The sequence below is a fragment of the Esox lucius genome, chromosome 14 (assembly GCF_011004845.1).
Source record: "Esox lucius isolate fEsoLuc1 chromosome 14, fEsoLuc1.pri, whole genome shotgun sequence".
Classification (NCBI taxonomy): Eukaryota; Metazoa; Chordata; class Actinopteri; order Esociformes; family Esocidae; genus Esox; species Esox lucius.
Genome location: NC_047582.1, coordinates 30237140 through 30258684, shown reverse-complemented (window position 1 = coordinate 30258684; position 21545 = coordinate 30237140). Strand labels below are relative to the sequence as shown.

General features: G+C 44.2%; 1 protein-coding gene across 2 annotated transcripts; it reads left to right on the top strand.

The window, feature by feature from the left end:
• The first annotated feature begins 5421 nt into the window (after positions 1-5421).
• Positions 5422-20680, top strand: lmnb1 (lamin B1). 2 transcript variants are annotated; one of them, XM_010889638.4, is made up of 12 exons: positions 5422-5516; positions 5829-6208; positions 12933-13089; positions 13826-13951; positions 14749-14919; positions 15292-15417; positions 16236-16456; positions 16727-16955; positions 17433-17537; positions 17728-17847; positions 19048-19146; positions 19303-20680. In XM_010889638.4, the coding sequence occupies exons 2-12, from the start codon at positions 5844-5846 to the stop codon at positions 19342-19344; spliced, it is 1761 nt and encodes a 586-aa protein (XP_010887940.2). In that variant the 5' UTR covers positions 5422-5516; positions 5829-5843; the 3' UTR covers positions 19345-20680. The 2 variants fall into 2 exon arrangements, with proteins under 2 accessions (XP_010887940.2, XP_019909238.2); XM_020053679.3 differs by lacking the exon at positions 5422-5516 and adding an exon at positions 5579-5597.
• The last annotated feature ends 865 nt before the right edge of the window (positions 20681-21545 follow it).

Below are 21545 nucleotides of genomic sequence, written 5' to 3'. Positions count from 1 at the left end.
GGGAGCTTTGATACTGTCAAAGCAATGGTCAGATTTTAGGAAGTTGCAAGGTTAATAGTGGTTTTCCAGTAGTTGCATATGTAACATGCACTTAAAAATGTTACCCAATAATCTTAGGTTTTTAGCTTACCAACATTTGCAGATACAAATAGCAAAAAATATATGAATATTTATATATATAAATATAGAAGTTTATATAGTTTGTGAGAAATAGTTTGAATTATGTCATTGAACATAGAATCTGTTTATGAGGAATGTTTTGGTGTACACCTAAACATGCTTCTGTTTCCAAAATAATTGAGGGAGTTGAGTTTTTTTATAACTGGTCTTGGTTGACAAAATGGTTCTTGGGTAATTGAGGGGGGAATTGTTCCGGACAACTTTAGCCTGGGGCAATATAAAACAACATGTCTTACTAAACTTTTCTTTGTGGGCATCAGATTTTCTTGACACAAATACTTGACAATTATTTGTTTTTCGAATGGTTTTGGGTTAGCTACTGATTCAAAATGTTTTTTTGAATCAGTAGCTAACCAAATCTCTTTCTAATCCTACCCTCAAGTGTCTGTAGATCATCCCATGTTTGATCATGTTATTGCTTCTTTTGGAAATATATCTATCTTTTACAGTGGTGTCTCACAAGGGACTTGAACCTCAACGTTGGCTGGATTTTCACCTGCAGAAACGTACTTTCACCAACTTTAGACCACTGGGCAAAGACTATGGCAAAGAAAAAGTATCACTGTGCACGCCTGTTTAGGGTACCCGATAAATGCAGCATGAACCCACAGGTGAGTAGCCATCTCCTTACCATTTTGCTTTTGCAGGTCCAATGGGGGCTTGTATTGACACATGAAGAGCACAAATGACAAGAGACCTTGTCATCATCGAGGATTTTTACAGGGATGGTCAATGAGATATTCTCCATTTTGAACAAAACTGGTCTCTCTGACGCCCTTCTGTTTTAAGCCTTAACAGAACATTGGTGATAAGGCAGATGACATTACAAATAATTCCTACAGCATTTTTAAATATGTAATTTAATCATCACAACGTTCTTGATATGTAGGACGCAAGCAATGCTTTAATCACTGCACATTCTCTGTTGAAACTTAAGGCCTAAAACACTCCACACTCATTTCACGAACTGAAGAAAACCCACTCTCTTCAGTGTTTTAATTAGGATAGATATTTAAATATATGAATCAACTAACAACTTACTGTTTCTTTCTACGTCTTAATAATTCTGATGATTTTTTTTCACCAATCAGATAAGCTTCTTAAAGCTCTGATGTAGACCCCTACGTAACTGATCAAAAGAACAGTAAGGTGGTCAAAGATGGTTGAGCAATCTGAGCTTCTGCCTATGGTGTACAACTCCGGTCCTCGAGTACCCCCAACAGTCCACATTTTCATTGTAGCCCCGGGAAAAGCACAGCTGATTCAACTTGTCAACTAATTATCAGGCTCTCATTGAGTTGAATTGGGTGCGCTTGTCCACAACAGAAATGTGTTCTGTTGGGGGTACTCAAGGACTGGAGTTGGGAACTACTGGTGTACACTTACTGCTGCAGCATGAGTTGATTCTGGCTGTAACGGTCCCAGCCGCATGGGACTGTTCCACTTCGTGTTTTCTGTGTGTTCTTGGTTAGTCATGTCCTTTTTTGGTCTTTCGTGTTCCCAGTGCAGTTTCCTTTCCCCTGTGTTTAGTACTCACCTGTTTCTGTTCTCCTTGTTAGTCTGTGTATTTAGTTCAGGCATTTTCTCCTTGTCGGTCATTATTGTTGTGTTCTCCCATCCTGTGGTTCAGTGTATAGCCTTTCGTATCTGTAGTGTTTTTTCTTTTGTCTTCATTAAAGCTCCTTCTTTGACCCTGCATTTGCTTCTGTCCCACTGCTCTTTCAGCCACAACTCTCTCATCTATCTTTTCCCACTGTCTTCATCAATAAAGGTGTAAATGACTGAAAATATAAAAAACAGAACAGTTGCTTGAAAAAATATCCGACATTGTCTACCTGTGTCACCTGTATGTCCAGGTACTGTATATCCATAAGAACACTCATTAAAACGTTTAACAGTGTTGGTTGTTAAAGATGATTTCCTAGTAAGTAAATAGTAAGCCCTAACTATTCATGAATAACAGATCAAATAAAGAAAGACAAGAATTGACATTTTGAATTGAGAAACAATCTAGTATTGACAAAGGCACATTACTGATCCTCAGTAAACTTCTGGTAAGAATTGTGTTTCAGCCAAATATACACTCACCAAAAGGATTATTAGTTGATGGAGATTTGTGGGATGCACATCCAGGGCACGAAGCTCCCGTTCCACCACATCCCAAAGATGATCTATTGGGTTGAGATCTGGTGACTGTGAACTCATTGTCATGTTCAAAAAACCAATATGAAATGATTCGAGCTTTGTGACATGGTGCATTATCCTGCTGGAAGTAGCCATCAGAGGATGGGTACATGGTGGTCATAAAGGGGTGGACATGGTCAGAAACAATGCTCAGGTAGGCTGTGGCATTTAAACGATTCCCAATTGGCACTAAGGGGCCTAAAGTGTGCCAAGAAAACATTCCCCACACCATTACACCCCCAGCCTACACAGTGGTAACAAGGCATGATGGATCCATGTTCTCATTCTGTTTACGCCAAATTCTGACTCTACCATCTGAATGTCTCAAAAGAAATCGAGACTCATCAGACCAGGCAACATTCTTCCAGTCTTCAACTGTCCAATTTTGAGCTTGTGCAAATTGTAGCCTCTTTTTCCTATTTGTATTGGAGATGAGTGGTACCCGGTGAGGTCTTCTGCTGTTGTAGCCCATCCGCCTCAAGGTTGTGCGTGTTGTAGCTTCACGAATGCTTTGCTGCATACCTCGGTTGTAACGAGTGGTTATTTCAGTCAAAGTTGCTCTTCTATCAGCTTGAATCAGTCGGCCCATTCTCCTCTGACCTCAACTGCCATGTGATTGGTTGATTAGATAATTGCATTAATGAGAAATTGAACAGGTGTTCCTAATAATCCTTTAGGTGAGTGTAGAATAACAAATGAACATCAAGGCTGTCTACAGATGTGCTGATTGAGAAAGGAAGACTTAGATCTGGTAAGAAGACTTGTACGATAAGAACACTAATGTCTAGACTCTAGTGCATGTTCTGATATTATTGATGGTGCCCTATTTCGGAGAAATTCAAATAACAACGGCTATAAGCACTCTGTAATATCATAGATTGAGAACAACATGTCTAATATAAAATTGAGGTTGTTTATGAATGGACACCTACCATACCATCTTCTTCCGCTTATCCGGGGCCGAGTCGCGGGGGCAGCAGTCTAAGCAGGGATGCCCAGACTTCCCTCTCCCCAGACAATTCCTCCAGCTCTTCCGGGGGGACACAGAGGCGTTCCCAGGCCAGCCGGGAGACATAGTCCCTCCAGCGTGTCCTAGGTCTTCCCCGGGGTCTCCTCCCGGTGGGACGGGACCGGAACACCTTCCCAGGAAGGCGTTCCGGAGGCATCCGAAACAGATGCCCAAGCCACCTCAGCTGACCCCTCTCGATGTGGAGGAGCAGCGGCTCTACTCTGAGCTCCTCCCGGGTGACCGAGCTTCTCACCCTATCTCTAAGGGATCGCCCAGCCACCCTGCGGAGAAAGCTCATTTCGGCCGCCTGTATCCGGGATCTTGTCCTTTCGGCCATGACCCAAAGCTGAATGGACACCTCTCTGACACAAACAGGGTAGCCATCTTGGACCTTCATTGTTTTCTGTTCCCACAGAAATTGACTATTGTCTGGGTCTCTTCTACGTGTCCACTAACACAAGTCCTGCAAGTCCCTGTTTTATCACACCTGGATTAATGCCCGACTATGAAGTCGCTGCTAAGACAAATACAGTATGCAGAGAAAATGCACTGAAACAGAGCAGCACACATGACCCTGATATTCTAAACCAAATGTTAGTGGCATAAACTGATTGAATGTTAATGTCATACATGGAGGGAATGTTAATGGCATATATATAGTTAATTTTAATTGCATGCATGTCAACTTCTTCTGACTAAGGATGTATCGAGAGCAAATTAATCACTTACTGTTTTGTTTTTGTAAGTAGTATTAGTAGAAGTATTGTGTTACAAAGGTACCAAACTGTCTGTTTTCTGTTTGTTAACACATACCTTGACCAGCCATCGATACCACCCAAGACCTTACAAGACACGCCCCCATACATCTCGCTGACACTTTGTGGAACTCTCTGCAATCCCAGGTATCTCACACAGGTAGCTTACCTAAAAACAGTACATAGTGACATGACAGGGAAAACACAAGTGTGTAGGGCCTGTAACCGAAAGGTATATAGTTTTCAACATTGATCCAACAAGTCAGTCTGTCAATGTGCCAATGAGCAATGAAGAGTAGATGCTTTCTTCTGGCAAGATGTCCAAACAGTTTGTTAGCATGGAGGTGACGTCTAATTGTATATTTGGAGAGTTGGTGACATTGAGGAGTAATGAACTTCTGCAATTCTTCAACTGTGATTAATGTTTGAAGCCAAGAAGAAAAGCTATTGCTTCAGTTGTGGCAAATGGGAATGTTAAATTACCAAGCGCTCTGTTTCCCTTGACATTAAGTTGCTTGATCCTGGATGGGTACATTACATTTACAAGTTTATTGATTTAACTTTAAGTTGTTCTTGCATTACACTTCATTCAGCATAGAGTTTAAATAATGAAATTGAATAAACTAACAGATAATTACAATAGTTTTGTTGTTAGAATTTTTGTTACATTTTACTCACTTAGCGGACACGTTTATTCCAGGTTTTTTTCATATCAGTAATAACATGTGTGGAATAACATTCAGCAAGTTTATGTGTAACCACAAATACTGTAACAACTGATTCAGCAAAAATCGCATTACCATAGCTACCAAGTAATGTAAACCAATGTAACTATGTTGCTACTACAGTTATCAATGAGTGAGTCAGCCTTCAAAGTAATGTGTTACCACACCATGTTATTTCTTTGAAAATGACCTTCTGGCAAGAGGCCCTGTAATAGCCTGGTAGCAGGTGTGATACTTTTATGTATGTCTTCACAGTTTAAAACAGTAAGCTTACCAAATATGTTAATTTACATTTTGGTGAATAATTGTTCCTAAGAGGCAAGCTGAAACTTATACATTTGCTGTTTGTTTCATGTCATGACTGTATTTTAACATTTTATTGAAAAAATATTTTAAAAGTATCCAATGAAACGTATAGTAAACAAGTGAAATTAAAATATGGACCCCTTTATTTTGTAAATATACCGAGATTGGTCGCACGTTTATTTTGGCGCAACCCGCACGACAGTCAGCATTCCATTTATTTTAAATTGTGTCTCGAATGCTAAAGTTGAAAGGACATGTTTCGTTGCGGTATCCAATTGGTTGGTTGTGGTCACGCTGCTTTTAGATATTCATGAGCAGCCATGTTAGTCAAACCCTCTTTCATTCGGTTGAGACAAAGTAAGATACTTGCATGAGCTTTGCGGCTTTCTTATACTTTTAACCCTATTCCACCTCCTACCTGATTTATTTTTGCCTAACGTGAGCTTTCTTTGGGTTTAGTTGCTTCTTTTGTAAATTAATGTTTTTTATAACTGGAAATTGTTTTCTTGGGTTAGCTGAAGCATTGTAGATAGCCTACCTGCATTTCCCTTCTTTGCCAAATTTAATCAGTCGTGGTTACTATAATTCCACATCATTATTACAGCATTTTTATAATAATTCAGTGGTTTTCAACGTAACTTTAATTTCCCTTCTCTCTATTTGAATCAGCATTTTTTGCTAATAATGGCAACCGCAACTTCAACCCCGGCCGGTCAAAGAATAAGCACCCGCGCTACCGCCAGTAGCACTCCATTAAGCCCCACGAGGATTTCGAGGTTGCAAGAAAAGGAAGATCTCTGCAATTTGAACGACCGTCTAGCCATTTACATCGACAAAGTCAGAAGCCTAGAATCAGAAAACAGCGTTCTTCACCTTCAAATATCCGAGAAGGAAGAAGTAAGGAGCCGGGAGATTACTGGTTTGAAATCACTGTATGAAACTGAGCTCGCGGACGCCAGGAGATCTCTCGATGACACCGCCAAGGAACGCGCGAGGCTACAGATTGAATTGGGAAAGATCAAATCCGACCATGAGCAATTGCTGCAAAAGTAAGTATATTATTTTATTTTTGAGAGAACTTGCCGAATTTAAATGTTTTTTCATTTTAAAGGGAAACACCGTAACCCGTTTTGACACTTACAACATTAATTGCAATTTTTTATATTGTAAAAACCAAACAATAGTAATTGTCGGCAAAGTTACAAATGTTGCAATGCTTTAAATTAATCAATTTATGACTACATTGTTACTCTCGGGTATACCATTAGTAAACAAGTAGCTTAGCTTAAACTGAAGCCCAATTTGATAACTGAGTCTAATAGACAACTAGTATTTGTCAAACTTTTGTCCGGATACGTAGACATTTATATAAACATCATGTATAGTATTTGGTACTTTTACGTTTTTACAGTATAGTGATGGCGCCATAGTAGAAAGTTCAAATTATTATGTTTATGTTCCAGAACGAAGACATGCATTGGCTAAAATGTACAAACGGTATATTTTTGTTTTCGCATTTGTTAACAACTCAAGTCATTTAGAAGTGGAAGCATGGGTGTTGCTCGGACCTTTCCAAGTGCCACACCTTATTGATAGGATGGGGGAGGGCGGGACATACCTTAGTCCCCAACCGTTGACTGCATTTTTTAACAGCGTCATTTCCTCAATGTGAGCAATTGTGACCACTCAAAACATAACTTGTTGGTTTTGAAAGTCATCAGATGTGTTTGTAATTTGTATTTCTGATGGCAGTGAACATCCAACTGAATGCATGTAGTGAGGCTTTTAATGGCTTACTAAAGGTAACGATAAGCCTGTAATCACGATTTTAACATGTATGTTATGCATTCTATGAGTTTTTGGCTTGGCAACCTACCCCTCTGTTCTATTCCCTCTCCCTACTTCCTGCTTATAAAGTTGTAAGCGGTTAAAAATGCCAGGAATTCCGTGGTAACTCCCAGAATTATGTTCTGGAGCAGTGTGAACCAGCGTGAGTATTCTGAAGTAGTCTTTTCTGCTGCAACATTTCTTAATCAGCAGTGGAATAAATAAGCCATTGACTATGATAACGTTTAGGAGTTCACTACAGGTTCTCCAACCACACTGTGGCTGGAGGACCACCCCCTTGACTTAGCATCTAAATTATGGAAGTTGGGAGTAGGAGAGGTAAAAGTCACATGAGAGGTTTTGTGAGGGAATGCTTTTCACTGCCTATAACTTGTTTTGGTATTGAGTTAAGGGCTAGCAAGCTAGATTGTGTGTACATGTGAGTTGCGTTTGTATTGGTTTAACCGTTTCCAGATGTTTGAAGTTTCTAAGGAACTTAGTAAACCAGTTTGACTATTATTAAAGTACAATATATCGATGAATAGGGACAACCACTATTATTTCCACTGAAGTACTGGTTCTCAGCCCAGTTCTTACTTTTCCATAAACCGATTCCTTACAAGTCCTTCCACTTTTCTTCACTCCACTATTCAAATTGAATTCTCTGTCCAGTTGTTATCTTATTTGCATACTCTACAGCCAGATTACACGCCAACTTCTTTTCTAGGCACCATCACGCTGGGGTCAATTTGAAAGAATCAGACCAGATGGATTATTTGAATATTCATATGTAGTCCACCTATACTTGTCACAATTGTCAGAGGGCTCATTTACGTTATTGTGACATTTCTGAGACATCTCGAAGTAAACACAAGATTATTATTTTGTGTAAATTAGCATACATCGATAGCTTGAAACGCCATCCCATTTTCGGTCGATACTTGACAAGATAAATGGAATGAATCTTTCAGGATGTTGATTGCTCAAGCTCATTGAAAAAAATATGACTGCTGTGTTCTCGCTCTTTCTTTTAAGAGAGCATTCAAGGGTCCCTAATGTGATTTATACTGTGGACCATGTTGTGGTTTAGATTACCCCTAAACTAACGTCTTGCATGCATCACAGCAGTGTCTCCCAACCTTTTTCAGTTCCTGTACCGCCTAAATGTTTTTGCACTGCTTTCAGTACCCCTGAAGTACCCCCTCATGTTAATTTCACTAGTAAGCCTATGGTGTAATGTGTTTTCAAGTACCCCCTGTGGAGAGGCCAAGTACCCCCAGGGGTCCTAGTACCCCTGGTTGGGAACCACTGCATCACGGCACACCCGGATTTATTTCCTGTAGTCTGTAGGAAAATGTTTTTGACGCGACTAGCTAATTTAAGGCAGGACTTATGTTTGACATCACCAAAACGTGGAATTATTTTGCCTACCACACAGTGTGTCCTAACACCCCATAGGCACATTATGGATCAGGCCGGGCCGTAGAGTTGGTCAAACGATGTTTGCGCAGACGTTCGTCAATTGCCGTATACCAGACTGTTCCATAACGATGCGTCCCTGAGGTCCTGCGTCATGGACGCTTGGTTACGTCTGTGAATGCTGAGCTTTGGTCCTAAACAGTGCCTGGTTGAGCTAAGTTTACATATTGTAGTGTTCCACCCCTCCTGCCTGCTTCTGCCGGGGGGGTTGAGGGGTCCCCCTGTGACTTTGGTAATACGAGAGTGACACGAAATATGAGTCGCTTCAGTATGTCGAGCTCTAGCATCTTTTGCGGAAAACAAACACTTGTGTTTGTTGGTGGAAACCTGCATGTTGAGGTGGAAGGGACTCCGTTTGGACTTTGGTTGTTGAACTGCTTTAATTCGTTGCTGTTATGGTGGCCATATCACTGGGTCGTAGTCTGGAGATGAATGTCAGGGCTTTCAGAAGGCCAAACGTACTCAGTGACAGAATCACTTCATGCACTGGTAAAAAAATGTGCTCATTCTGCTTTAAAGATGGAATGAACCAAACTCAACAAATGCATAAAGTCCTGTTTTATGTGTTTACTCAGAACATGTTTGATGGAAGGCTCCACTCGTGTGAAACTGAAATAAGATCATTGCACAGCTATTCACAATTGCAATCTACTTTCAAGATGTCCTCTTAAAGGGGTACTCCGCGTTAAACCGCACATTACTAAGATTTCATAACCCAAATATTTGAGACATTGTGTTGCGGTAATGTCTGCGTTTCTTCCTGACACGTTACCTAGCAACATGAGAAAAGTGCTCTGGAACTAGTTTTGAGAATCTGGTGTACCGCAAGACCGAAAATGCATTCCTCTCTCTGACCAGAGGCTTCTCTTGCAGTTTATTCATACCTTAGTGGCTAGGTAGTTAGAGGCATCATTTGTCACTATCAGCATGTGAACTAGTTTCCCGGTATACCTGTTTAACAAAACTGTCCCTTCTCTAACTTTCTTTGGTGTTGTTTTTTGTTTTTGTAAAGATGAGCTGCTAAGAGCCATATGCTTCTACAACCTAAGCTAATTGGTTTAGTACGTGTCTCCCTCTTGGCCGCAGACGGTGACATGGGTGCAGTCCCTTAATTGAAATGGGAAATGTTGGATGCCATTTTGATTGACTGAAGCAGCGAGCCCGGACGTTACACCTGTTGGAAGATTACATGGGGTAACAGACAAGGCCGCCTTCATTTGCCACCGTGTCTACTGAAGCATGTGTCCCAGTCATTCCTGACTGTGTCTAACCAACACGCCACGCTCACAGCACATGGGCAAAGTGTGTCAAGTTAATGTCTGAAAATGGTCAGGTGTAATCAATTGTATTTTTCCCCCCTCCTTTTCTTTTTTTATCTAACCCTGACCGTGGACTTGGCCCTTGACTCTTTCAGCCATCAAATAACACTTTGGGAAAATCTCTTCAAATGTATGAGTTACTCCTACACGGAATGGTGGGTTTGTAGACGTCTGTCCTGCGTATGTTAGTGTGGAATGGTACGGTGACAGGTTTATTCAGCCCTGTCAATACATGCACCAGTTCTGCAACCGGGAAATGGTGCCATGTGCGTAAACTTGTTTGGGTGCAGCGCGAGTCGTCTCTGTGAGATCAGAGCGACGACTGCCCAATATAATATATTCTATCCAAGAGTTTGGTGTAACTTCAACAGCGGCAGGCTTATTGCCGGGCCCATCTGGTGATTGGAGGGCAGGACCTCTTCAGATAGAAAATGGCTTCTCGTTCCACGGGGCAGCTGCATGTTGTCGCAGTTGTTTAGTCCCCCTTTACTCAGCCAGCTGTTCAGACCGTTTCCTAGAGAAAGTGGCCTTTTGTCTGGCCCCACCGATTTGCTTACATTTGAAATGGCTGCCTTTGCCGAACTTGGTGTTTTCCAACATGTTGTGTTTCTCTGGTCGTGTGAATGGAACTGTTTCAAGAATATCAGGATCTGACTTTAGGAGAACACCCTGTGATGGAATTGACAGCAACAGCCAAGGCTGTGAAACGTAACCCCGTAAAACTGGGACTGAAGACTGCTGTAGGGCCAATGTTTCATCTTCTATTCTCAGGCAGTTTTCCTTGCAACACTGTGAGAAATGCTCTGCATTCCCTCTGCATTCCAGACATCTTGTGCTCATACCTAGGAACTGTTTCCACCCTACCCATACCTCTTGCCCCCAAGCTAAGGGGCTGGAAGTAAGTGACCAGTATTCTACGTGAAGGAGTCTCAATTGTTTTTACTTGATGCTTTTTGCCTGCTGCCTGTTTGTGCTTTCCTAACCAATTAGGCGCCACTCTGCGTCTTAACAATGAGTCACTTATGTACTGCTTGCTCGTGCAGGAAGGTTTTGCACCGATCAAGTAGTGTGCGGACAGCCGCGTGAGGGCGAACAAGCTGAAGCTGAAGCTGAAGCTGAAGCTGAAGCTGAAGCTGAAGCTGAAGCTGAAGCTGAAGCTGAAGCTGAAGCTGAAGCTGAAGCTGAAGCTGAAGCTGAAGCTGAAGCTGAAGCTGAAGCTGAAGCTGAAGCTGAAGCTGACGCTAAAGACAGAATATCCACACTTAATGTGGATGTCACGATGTGCCTTTTGGTCCAAGGTCACACTGGCCCTAGCCCAGATCACCACAGTGAGTGAGTGAGTGTGCACACACACACAGGTTTAACGTTTTAAGCGTTTTCATGGATACATGCTGAGCCTTCCCTTTTAATCTTTAGCTTCCCAAAAACACCTCTTGCATCTGCAAAGCTCTTCGAGTGCGAGCACACACAGACTTGTTTATTTAAAGCATGGGACCACTAGTATTTCTAAAAAAAAAAAAAAACAACACTTCCCCTTCACTCTTGAACCCACCAGTCCAGAAGCGGTGTTATCCATTTCACAAACATTTCCTGAGTGTTTGAGTTATCATGTAATCCTAGTCATTACAGTGTGAACCACGTCATCTGTAGCCTTTATTATAAAGGGAGGCTAGCTGAGCCTCAACAAAAACCCCAATCGAAGACCATCATATCCTGTTTGTGCACACTTTGGACCCCGTCAAGCTGCTCTCAGGTTTTGAACCTGATCTCTCACGCGTTATACTTTACATGGGTTTGCGGGATGATGGCCGTCCTTAAACGAAAAGGGCGATGAACCGACTGGTCTTATCAATAAGGGCTTGATTGGCATGAGTAGATGGTTACCATTATTGCTAAAGACAAACATGCTAGCTGTAATTACAATCCTTATGTTATCTATGAAGCCATTTTAGGGGAGCTTCCAATATGTTCAAGCATTTCATTCACAAGTCTATGAAGTTCTGTGTTTTTTATTTTACCATTCAAAGTGTTCCCCAAAAGAAACGAGTCAACCAAAACAGGGAATACAAAATATTGTAAATAAATGACTGGAACTCTGTTTCTTTTGTAGACATTCACCAGGAGTCCCCTGAACAGACAAAATAATAGCCCGCAACAATACAGGATGGGGAGTGAAATCAAAGTTGGAATATAACCACACAGGAATAAAGTAGAAAGATCCTCTGAAGGTGCTGCTCTCCTGGTCCTCAGTCCTGGGGAGATGTGCATACTTTGCTGGAAGTACGATTGGGCCAGATGATGGACTACATGGCTAAATGGGCAACCAGCACAAAATACATTTCTTGCTAATTATTCTTTTCTTGTATTTGACCTTTGCCTCATGCTGTTATGACCTGTTCTCATTTAATGATTAGTTCACCCACTGACCAAATCAGTTCAGTTTGACTTGGTGTTTCATTACTAGTAAACCACCCAAATAAATGGGATTTGCCACTCCGTGCTATTCCAGTTGTTGACCGCATGCTTCAAACTCAGCCCCATGGAATTAATAATATGTCATTTCCTGACAAGATTCTTGTACGTGCTAGAACAGACTTTGAGGTATGTTTGGTGGGTGTGTTTTGAAGCCTGGAATGAGTATATTCAGATCCACTTACCTGGGGTGGGATATGGCCAGCCATGACAATGGCATTCACAGCCAGCCATGACAATGGCATTCACACCATTTCATTGGATACTGCAGTAAAAAAAAAATCCATTGGGGGCGGGGTTGTGACCATAGCTCAGCTCTGATAGCATTGGCGTCCTGGTGGGTTCATTGATTTAATCAGTAGTGACTTACACGCTACAGACACTCAATGGGCCACGCCTCCCTCCCACAGCTGTCATTCGATCAGCGCGCGGTCCTCCTTGTCTAACCCCCCTCACCCAGGAAGTGCTACATTACACAAGTTTTGCCATGTGTGTTGAGCCAATAAAGCCCCTTATGGCTCCCAACCACCACTCCGGTTGAAACACCACACAGGCGCGCACACACACACACACACACACACACACACACACACACACACACACACACACACCCCGTTATGGTGCTGTGGCTGGGTCATACTCAACGCTGCTCTGTCCCTTCCTCACCCGACTGTAGCTATGCCAGGAAGGAGTCGGAGGCTGCCGGCACCCACGCCCGCCTCCGGGACATGGAGACCCAGCTGAACTCCAAGGAGGCCTTGTTGGCCACCACGCTGACGGAGAAGAGGGCCCTGGAGGCCAGCCTGGCCGACCTGCAGGGAGCCATCCAGGAGGTACGCCAGCTGTTTCCATCAGGAAGTTGAGCCATTTTACGATGCTCCGCTGTGGTGGCGGCCGTATGGGTCAAGGAAGCCTGAGTTAATCTTTCAAACGTTGTCTTTTACCATGTCAGATGTGAGGTGAATTTGATAGAGATATCTACCTCTCTATCTATATATATATTTTTTTCTGACACTGTTGTTACCTAGCATATCAAATCGCCATATCTAAATGCAATGCGCTTTTATTTATTTTTGTATAAATACACTCGCTGTTGGTAATTAAATATGCTGCTTGGCTGAAATGTACTGTTTGCTAAGACATGACTGCTACACTGCTCTGCTTCACTGGGAAGTGGCTTCTAGGTGCAGACCATTTTAGCTTGACACAGATATGAAAATAACTTCCCCCAATTTTAACCTAGCGGGGTATATGGGATGTTGAAGCATTAAATGAATACATGAAGTTATGCTATGCAATAACACAAACAGAGACACATTGATGTAAACTGCAATTAACGTTTTTGTTTTTCTGAAGTAAATATTTATAAAATCACCAGAGAATCGCCACTTTTTATTTTATTTGACTTTTTACTTAATATGTGAAAAGCAATACCTTTCTAGTTGGAAATCTTTAGTCAATTTACTGCTTCAACTATTCCTTACTGTGCAAAACACTTCCAAAGCCATTAAAATCCTCCAGTAGATTTGGAGCCACTCACCTGTTAAGCCGCATGTTGTTCCCCTGTAGCTGGAGGCTGGCCTGAACTCTGCCAAGAAGCAGCTGGGGGAGGAGACCCTCCTCCGCGTTGACCTGGAGAACCGCTGCCAGAGTCTGTCTGAGGAGCTGGAGTTCCGCAAGAACATGTTTGAGGCGGTGAGGGAATATTCAATACATTTCTTATTTCTCCCTGTGTACAGGAGTCTTTTGGTGGGTTTGACTGTTTGATTGTTTCAGGCTTGAGCTGTGGGACAGTTCCTGATGATGATGACTGCTCAAGGTCACATGGTAGTGGGTGTAAAAATGTGGTTGTATTTCCCCATACAATGACGACATCAAGCTCACCACTACTTTAGTTGATTTGTCAGTTCTTAGGATTTCATGGAACAGGGCTTCTGAATGTATAAAAACTGCTTTCATTTGGGAATTATTAAAACCGTTACGTGTGAAGGACTGCCGGAGGATGAGCACAGCCGGTAGTTAGTAAGCTGCATTTCTTCAGTCATAAGGAAGGCACTGTGTGTTGGTGCCTTTACAACAGGCTGTTGGTAGATGGCAACAGGGGCAGGAAGCGATGGTGACTGACGTGTTGTGGTAAATCAAGCTACCACCTACGGTTCCATTTGTCTCGACAGGCCTGTGTGGTCCTGAGGGTGTTTATTGTACCCTCCCCTCAGGACACTTCTGTCGGGTGGGTGGCACTTCTGATTGGTCCTTTTGGCTGGCCAGTATACTCACTGACCTGAAACTTGTAATTGCAGTTTGCCCAATCCCCTCCCCCCCCCATCACAGTGGTCTGGCTGTGACATTGGATTAATGTGGTCTAGGGAAGTTGTGCACGCGCTACCGTTCACCCCTGGGCTGCGTCAGTAGCCAATGTTGATGTTTAATGCCTGCATCATGCATGGAGTTGACCCCTAACCCCCCCCAACTCTGCCCCACCTGTGTCGCAGGAGATCAAGGAAACCAGGCGGAGGCACGAGACACGGCTGGTGGAGGTGGATTCGGGCCGGGCCGTGGAGTACGAGTTCAAACTGGCCCAGGCGCTGTCCGAGATGCGAGCGCAGCACGACGAGCAGGTGCAACTGTACAAGGACGAGATGGAGAACACCTACAAGGCCAAGGTGAGGCGGACACTGTGGGCCAGCACCACCCTTCTTACACCATAATGCTTTGGTGACACCGACACCTAAAGATGACTCGACAATAAGATTAACCTCCACCCAGCGGGTCCCACCACAGCCGTGCTGGGCTGACCCACCTGAACATTACATAAACATCTGTGTTTCCGGAGATACTGGCTGTTCCCACACCAAGACACCGAATATCACTACGAAGATTTGTTTTTGGAAATGACCCGTCACTGGTGTTTTTTCTCAGGAAGCCGTGGTGTACATTCAGTTCCTCTTTGAGGCGCTACATTTCCGTGAATTTGAAGTGCAAGTTCTCTAACCCTAGAAACGCTTGTTTTGTCCGGCTGTGTCAACCCTGTGCAGTTCGAGAACGTGCGCATGTCGTCGGAGATGAACAGCTCGTCCGCCAGCATGGCCCGCGAAGAACTTCGGGAGTCCTCGCTGCGCATGGAGAGCCTAGCAGCCCAGCTGGCCAGCATGCAGAAAGAGGTGAGTTGTCATGTATACAATGCACTGTAGAGGCGGTAACATAACACAGGGCATGATGGTGACAATGCTATACTTACTGGATATACCTGGTATACTGTGTTCTGACCGTGGTCACCATGGTGGCTAGTTGATGACTGGAGTTTAGGTTTTGGTCTGGACATTCAGACTACAGCCGGAGAATTGAGCAAGACCGCTTGCAGAAAGAAGTGTGAGGGACGTGTTTGAGATACTAGGGTGACTCAAATGTTACACACGCCGTTCTGGTGATGGGGGGAGTTGAGTGGTGTCTTTAGGCATCGTCTGAGGTGAGAGAAGATGCCGATGCCTAGAAACCACTGCACCACACACGGAAGTCTGTTGGTGATTGTTGTGGATGAGGTCGGTTTATTGAAATCTGATGGTCAAGCTTTTAACCGGGTGAACTAGGGGCTGATTGGTCATGATGGACAGACTGCAGAAATGCTATGTGACCATATCTGCTTTTATTTAAAGGGTGGATTTTGCCTCATGCAACCTGGAAAACCAGGTGCTGAAATTAGTTTAACTAAAACGATCAATTACACCCTTTCTGAGTTTTTAAATTTTTTTACTTTACTAAATTCAACACCTGGACTGCCAGGTCAGTGAAGTCCGTGTCCGTCACGCCCTGGGTTCAGTGCTGCCTACCTTTGTACCAGAACACCCTTTTTAGCGTGAAACCTGGCTCGTGTTCAGTAGTGACAACCTTTTATGGACGTTCCGCCAGAATATCAGTGACTGTGAGTGTGCTCCTGAACACCATGTTGACCTGTGTGTGACCCCGCGTCCCTCCCCAACAGACCCGGGGATGGCAGGACCGCATCCAGGAGCTGGAGTCCGCCCTGGCCCAGGAGAGGGACAACAGCCGCAGGCTGCTGGGGGAGAAGGAGCGGGAGATCGCCGAGATCCGGGCCAAGATGCAGCTGCAGTTGGACGAGTACGAGCAGCTGCTGGACGTCAAGCTGGCCCTGGACATGGAGATCAACGCCTACCGCAAGCTGCTGGAGGGCGAGGAGCAGAGGTGAGGGGGTCACACCTAGATGTCCCATTCAGGAAGCGTCTGAAGGGGGTTTGTTATTAAACTTACAAAAAAAAAGAAAGAAACCAGTTCACAGTGAAGGAGAGTTCTGTGTGTGTTGGGACGGCAGCGCCTCACCAGGCAATGTGGCTGTGAGGTGTTGCTCTTCTGTCCATTAGGCTTTGATTGGTCCGGCTGTCCGCGTTTCCGACCTGTGATGGTGGTTGTTGAGTCTCTCCCCCCCCCCCCCTCTCTCTCTCACCCTCTTGTCAGACTGAAGCTGTCCCCCAGCCCGTCGTCCCGCGTCACCGTGTCCCGCGCCCAGTCCAGCTCCCGCAGCGTTCAGACCGCCCGGGGCAAGAGGAAGCGCGTGGACGTGGAGGAGCAGGAGGCCAGCAGCTCCGTGTCCATCGCCCACTCCGCCTCGGCCACCGGCTCCGTGTGCATCGACGAGCTGGACACCGACGGGAAGTTCGTCCGCCTGTTCAACGCGTCCCAGGAGGTGAGGGGGTGGCAGTGCGTTTGAACGCGCTTCTCGTGTCGCTCTTCAGAAGGGCGTGACTCGTATTAGAAGGTACAGCGTCCCTCATTATAGAGGCGGTGCCGTGGAAACCTTCGTTCGGGTGTGGTGGGGCCGTTTGACTGTCTTGAGGCTGTGTGTGGTAAGACATGGCGCGGCGCTCGCATCCTTTTGAGCCGCTGGGGCCACTTTTATATGCCTTAGCACAGACTCCGCCCAGATGGCCGTGGCATGCATCTTAACCCCAGCAAGTCGAGACCTCTGTCACTGAAGATTTTGCCAAAGTTGCCCCAATAACAAGAGTCTTTCAAAGTCACTGATCTCTCGTAGCATTGGTGGGCAAAAACCAATGGGACACACAGCGCCATGCTGTTCATTTCACATCATTTTTCTGTGTTACTTTTATTGGGCTGCCATCTGTAGTTAACCCTTGTTTCGCCTGTGTCCTCTCTTCCCCAGGACCAGGCCATGGTTGGCTATGAGCTCACCAGGACCATTGGAGACGTCTCTGCTACCTATAAGTTCACCCCCAAATACGTCTTGAAGGCAGGGCAGAAAGTCACGGTAAGAGCATCTCCGTTACTCACCCGAGCACCCCCCACCCGTTACTCACCCGAGCACCCCCCACCCGTTACTCACCCGAGCACCCCCCACCCGTTACTCACCCGAGCACCCCCCACCCGTTACTCACCCGAGCATTAGTTACACCTCGCCTTCTCACAAGCCCGCTGTCCTTGCTTTCTGTCTCTCTCAGGTGTGGGCATCCAATGCAGGTGTGGCCTCCAGCCCCCCGACCGACCTGGTGTGGAAGGGTCAGGCTTCCTGGGGTACCGGGGAGGATGTCCAGGTCCTGCTGTTCAACCCTCAGGGAGAGGTACTTCATTCATCCACCACATGTCGTGTGCTCGTGACAAATCTTATATAGGGATTAGCAACACGTATCATTAAGTATGTTACCGTCACAGGCTATCGCCGGTCGTCTCTTTGGTTTATTTTACCCAGCAGATGGCGACCTCTTCCACGTACCTTTGTGCCATGAACCGCATTACAGTGTGCTCCTCTGAGCCAGGCCTTGGCCTCTACCAGCTGAACCAAAAGCCTTGTATGGTTGTCATGGGGCGTAAAGCGCATGCGTTAAACTGGGCCGGACGGCAGCACATTTTGCGACGGGAACGTGTTTCTCATTAGACAGGGTTCAAATGTTTTAAGACTTCCATTTGCTGCCTAATGAATCAGGATGTTGGAACCTTTTGAACCTTTACTCACGGTTGATATGAATGTTTGGAAGTGGTCCCTAAATGTCAGGAGTGTTTCAAGTGCAGACTGTGGTGCTATAGCCTAACTAGTCGATTTTAACTTGTTATACAACCAGAGGCAGAGGTGAATTTCAGGCTTGTTTCTGAGAGAATGCTGCAAGACACCGATTACGATGTGCGTGGTTCTGCCCCCTGTCGCGGCATGCTCCCCCTCGCTGGCTCGCTTGTTCAATTGTGTGTTCGATATCTCGGTCTGTTGCGTGGAATATCCCAGTCTGCTCATGGACGAGAGGCCCTGCGTTAATGAAGCATCCGGTCACTGCCAGCCAGTACGTTGGGACGTGCCGCGTTTTCAGTGCGACGCACAGTTTTTGATAACCGATGCATGATGCTGACCCGGTCTGCCTGGTGGCTGATGCCCCTCCATTGCCCACCCCCCACTGCCTCGCTGGCTCGTGACGACTTGTCTGTTCTGGTCTAAGAAAAAAACCGGAAGACGGCAATGGAGTCCCTATATGGACGGGCAAGACTCTGGGAAAGGAGATTCTTGTGCTCTACTGCCGTTACTGGAGCACTGCTTCAACCTGTGGAAGGGACCTGGCAGGACATTAAAGCCTGTTAGCGCTTCTAAAGGCACTAGATGGAACCTAGCAGAATACATAGTGGTGATGGGACCATGCTACCATTGTACTTTATCTTTAAAAATGTATTTAAAGAAATGCAGGTAATACATTAGGAAAATATGTCTAATAAGGATCTTTTTTTATTTCTCCCCCTTCTCTGTAATGAATACCTCCTTGGTTTCTGTCGGTTTCCAGGAGGTTGCCAGAAGAAGCACCTCGTACAAGACAGACATGGGGGAGGAGGATGACGATGAGGGAGTGGAGGTTATTGAGGAAGATCTCTTCCACCAGCAGGTAAATGCCCTGGAAGTGACGTGACGCTGCGTGGACGACGTACCTCTTTCCATTAATGAAATATCCCGTTTGAATAGAATTGAGTGGCTGGAGGGATGGATGGTTTTAGACTTAAGTGTGATCGCGCCTTAACGGAATAATTGTGTTACTTTTCAGGGAGACCCACGTGTTGCCAAGAGGGGTTGCTCCATCATGTGATCACACTTAGCCCCCCTGCCACACACACCTTGACCCCTCTTAACCTCAACAAGTCTCAGCTGCCAACCGAACCACAACAGAACTATTTTTGTATCTTTTTAGTTTATTGTAAGAACTCTGTGAATTTCTTCTTTTTTATGCTCGTTTTAGCTTGGAACACTTCTCTCAAGATTCTCTCTTGACTTACTGTCACACTCTTAAAACGGACCATCACTACATGCGATTTTATTTTTCCTGAACAAATTTTTTTTTTTTTTTGTCTGGGTTGTGTTTTTGTAAAGTTACTTTGAACAGCTCTGTGCAGGAGGCAGCTTGCAGAATTAATCTGTACCTTGAGGTGCTGTGACTATTCTTCTTACATCAGATTTTCAATAAGCATAACATTTTATAAGCATCTTTTATAGAAAGTAATTTTAATTTTTTGTAGTGTTTCCTCTGTGACGTGTGTTAGTTAGACAGCCAGGTTGTCGAATCAATCAGAATGTAGTTGTGTATGTGAAATTCGAAAGAATAAAGCTTTGCAATTTGTAAGAAGCACACTTTTTTGGATGACCCCTTTTGGTCTTATATTGTAGTTTATTGGCAAAGGTTGTCTGAAAGTAGTACACTATGACCCAAAGCTTATTTAAAAGTTATACACTAGGACCCAAAGGTTGTCTGAAAGTGCAGAAATGAGCAGAATGTGCTGCCTTGCCACTAGTATTTTGTCCAGACTATTTCATCCAAGTCCCTTTACAAGATAAACTATTTTCTGGAGTCGAGTTCAGCATTTTCATACTACTTTATCCCCTCAGCTTTGATGCCGAAATGTGTAACTTGAACCTGCTTTACAGGTTTTAATGTCATACATTCATCCCAGAGTCCCTCTTTAGATAAACCACTACTTCATGGAAAATCTCCTGGTACAGGTGTAATGTTTAACAGTTCGGCATTCAGTTGTTTAGGATTATCTGATAAACACTCAGCCAGCAAGTAATTGGCAAAGGTAACTGGTGTTATTTATACATGAGTCTGATCATGACTGCTCTTAACAAAATGTCAATAATAACAGAAATAATTCAATTTATCATTGAACTTGAGCATCTCTGTAATACTCCTATGTTAACTTATGAAGCTGACTGCAAAGTTGCTTTGTTTTTATAATGTAGTAGACATACCTTTTTGGGAAAGAATTCCTTGCCAAATTTTTTGAAGTCATTTTGTGATCATTATTTAACGTGGTCATATGCATACGTTTTGTTTTATCTCGTGGTTGGATTTAATCATGGTGTCATATGCATGCGTTTTGACTTACTGTCACATTTTAATGATAAAATAAACTATTGATTTTGTTCTATTTCCAGTGTCATTTTGTTAACTCTTGTGTGCAGAGCTGTGGTAACTCCCAACTTCATGCACACATGTGGCTCCCTGCTGGAGACCAGGATTAAATTCTTGTTTCCAGCTTTCAGCTCTCTCCTCACCCATGACCCCTACTGTCAATACAAGCCTTGCAATACAAGGAATGAGGGGTATCGTCCACTATTTTATGTACATTGTAATCCTGATGCACCTATGAAGTTCTAATATCTAATAAATCCATATTTCCAAAGCAGCTCAGGATTGCTAATTGATGTTTGTTTTTTTACTCACAGTGATTCTGATCCCACTCTGAGATGTGTTGTGAATAAGAGGTTGGATTGTTATTCAGAGATGGTACAGAGGGAGAGACCTCATCCTTAGATACATTTTTTTTCCTGATTAGGGCAGAGCTAGTCTCGGCCTGCACCTCTTGCCCCAGTGTTTTGTCCTTCTATAATCATAAACCTGACAAATCATACAGTGTGAGGTTTAAATAATTAATTTGCATTTTATTGCATGAGAAGTATTTGATACATCAGAAAAGCAGAACTTAATATTTGGTACAGAACCCTTCGTTGCAATTACAGAGATCATACATTTCCGGTTGTTCTTGACCAGGTTTACACACACACTGCAGCAGGGATTTTGGCCGCCTCCTCCATACAGACCTTCTCCAGATACTTCAGGTTTCAGGGCTGTTGCTGGGCAATACTGACTTTTAGCTCCCTCTAAAGATTTTGTATTGGGTTCAGGTCTGGAGACTGGCTAGGCCACTCCAGGACCTTGAGATGCTTCTTACGGAGCCACTTCTTAGTTGCCCTGGCTGTGTGTTTCGGGTCGTTGTCATGCTGGAAGACCCA